The 2,028-nt window shown below is 51.1% G+C and overlaps 1 protein-coding gene across 1 annotated transcript; it reads left to right on the top strand.

Annotated features, from left to right (window-relative positions):
- Positions 1-306: 306 nt before the first annotated feature.
- On the top strand, positions 307-1,758 carry LOC137951193 (serine/threonine-protein kinase WAG2-like). The gene has a single exon (XM_068797780.1). It carries the CDS (start codon positions 307-309, stop codon positions 1,756-1,758), a length of 1,452 nt encoding a protein of 483 aa, XP_068653881.1.
- Positions 1,759-2,028: the final 270 nt, after the last annotated feature.

Below are 2,028 nucleotides of genomic sequence, written 5' to 3'. Positions count from 1 at the left end.
AATTACTGTTTTTTAGTGTAAATATTTCAATTATAAAAAAATATTATTATTTTTAATTAATTGCCAAATACGGGTCTAATATTTTTTCACAGCTCCCGATACAGAAAACGCGGCTTCGGAGTTCCAAGAACTCTCTTCCTCCGTCGTCCTTTGTCTGTTTTTTTTTTTTTTTTTCTTTTTTAATGTGCAGAAATGGGGGGAGTCAACTCCTTTCAATCTTTCTCTCTCTTCTTTCGGCTTTATATATATATATATATATATTGGAAGGCGGAAGGTTGTTTTGCGCTGCATCGAGAACTCATGGTAATGGAGGAAGAAAGCCACCTGGCTTCATCACACTACTACGAATTGGAGAAGGTGAGGAGACCGTTGTATAGGACGCAGAGCTCCATGGATCGTGAAGGGCGGGAGTCGAACTTCACCTTAGATTCCGATTTGGACCTGAGTTTCACCAGTTACACGTCAAATGCGTCGACCGATCGAACCTTCGCGTCGTCCAGCGCGCGGAGCAGTCTCAGCGTTGCGGACCCGATGCGTTTGTCGTCCGAAGGACAGCGTCGTCGTCACCGTGGGTCGGACCCGCATTGGTCTGCGATTGCTTCGGCCAGCAATATTTCCTCCGATGGGGTTCTCCAGCTTCATCACTTGAAGCTTCTACGTCGCCTCGGCAGCGGCAACCTGGCGCGGGTCTTTCACTGTCAGCTCAAGGGCTTCGAGGATGCTGACTTCGCCCTCAAGGTGATCGACCGCGACACGCTGTCTAGTAAGAAACTGGCGCAGGAGAGGACGGAGGCGAGCGTGCTCTCCTGCTTGGATCACCCTTTCCTGCCCACGTTGTATGCGCAGCTGGAGGTGTCGCATTATTCTTGTCTGCTCATAGACTACTGCGCGCGGGGGGATCTCCACTCTGTAATGCGCGCCCGGCCAGGAAACCGTCTCCCGCTGGATGCTGCGCGCTTCTACGCGGCGGAGGTCTTGATAGCGCTCGAGTACTTGCACTGTAAAGGTATCGTGTACAGGGACCTCAAGCCCGAGAACGTTTTGGTTCGCGCGGATGGGCACATCATGCTGTCGGACTTCGATTTGAGCTTCCAGGCGGAGGTCGTCCCCACGGTTGAGAGGCGAGAGGTGGCGTCACACGAAGATGGAAAGTATCAATGCGACTGCTTCGGTAGGCGCCACCGACGGAAGGCGGGGTTGGAGAGTGAGATTGTGGCGGAGCCGACGCAGGCATTCTCGAGGTCGTGCGTCGGGACCCACGAGTACCTGGCCCCGGAGGTGGTGAACGGCAACGGCCATGGCAGCGGCGTGGACTGGTGGGCCTTCGGGGTCTTCTTGTACGAAATGCTATACGGGCGCTCACCATTCAAAGGAACCAGCAAGGAGGCCACCCTGCGCAATATCCACACAAAAGGGCTGAGGTTCCCAGACGGCCCCACCGCCGCAGGGGAAGAAGACGGAATGGATGAGGTCATGGATTTGATTGAACGGCTGCTGGTGAAGGATCCTAGAAGGAGACTCGGCTGCACCAGGGGTGCGCCGGAGATCAAACGCCACCCTTTTTTCGCGGGGATCAAGTGGCCGTTGATCCGCTGCTACAAGTCGCCGGGGACTCGTACGTCATCGTCGCGTGATGTCCAGGTGAGCGGGATCGAGGGGAAGCGGAGACGGCGATGGTCGCTGTGGAGATTGTGGCATTATAGTAATAAGAGGACTCAGCTGGTCTTGACTGGTAAAAAAGCGAAGGGAGGAAAATGACAGTGAATTTTTCCGGACTATCTGGATTCTGAAGAGAAAAGAGCAGGAAAAAAAACCAATTTTGTTTAAAATGACTGTAGATTTCAACCATAATAATAATAATAATAATAATAATAATAATAATAATAATAATAAATAATAAATAATGAGAGGCACATCACATGGGTTGCTTAAAGAAGAAAGGTGGAGGTTCTATTGTTACATGTGCCCATGTCTAACTTAGGGAGGTGGATGAGTAAACGGGTCTCCTTCACCTTCCTCATGTGATTT

The sequence above is a fragment of the Aristolochia californica genome, unplaced genomic scaffold (genome assembly GCF_029961685.1).
Source record: "Aristolochia californica isolate CCGP_79_NKW_82.1479 unplaced genomic scaffold, dmAriCali1.0.hap1 SCAF_15, whole genome shotgun sequence".
Taxonomy (NCBI): Eukaryota; Viridiplantae; Streptophyta; class Magnoliopsida; order Piperales; family Aristolochiaceae; genus Aristolochia; species Aristolochia californica.
The sequence above is the reverse complement of the archived record's forward strand: the minus strand, read 5'-3'. Positions and strand labels throughout refer to the sequence as shown.

What these genes read in the sequence shown, in the direction of transcription:
- LOC137951193 (XM_068797780.1), top strand. Translation starts at nt 307, where the DNA reads ATGGAGGAAGAAAGCCACCTGGCTTCATCACACTACTACGAATTGGAG.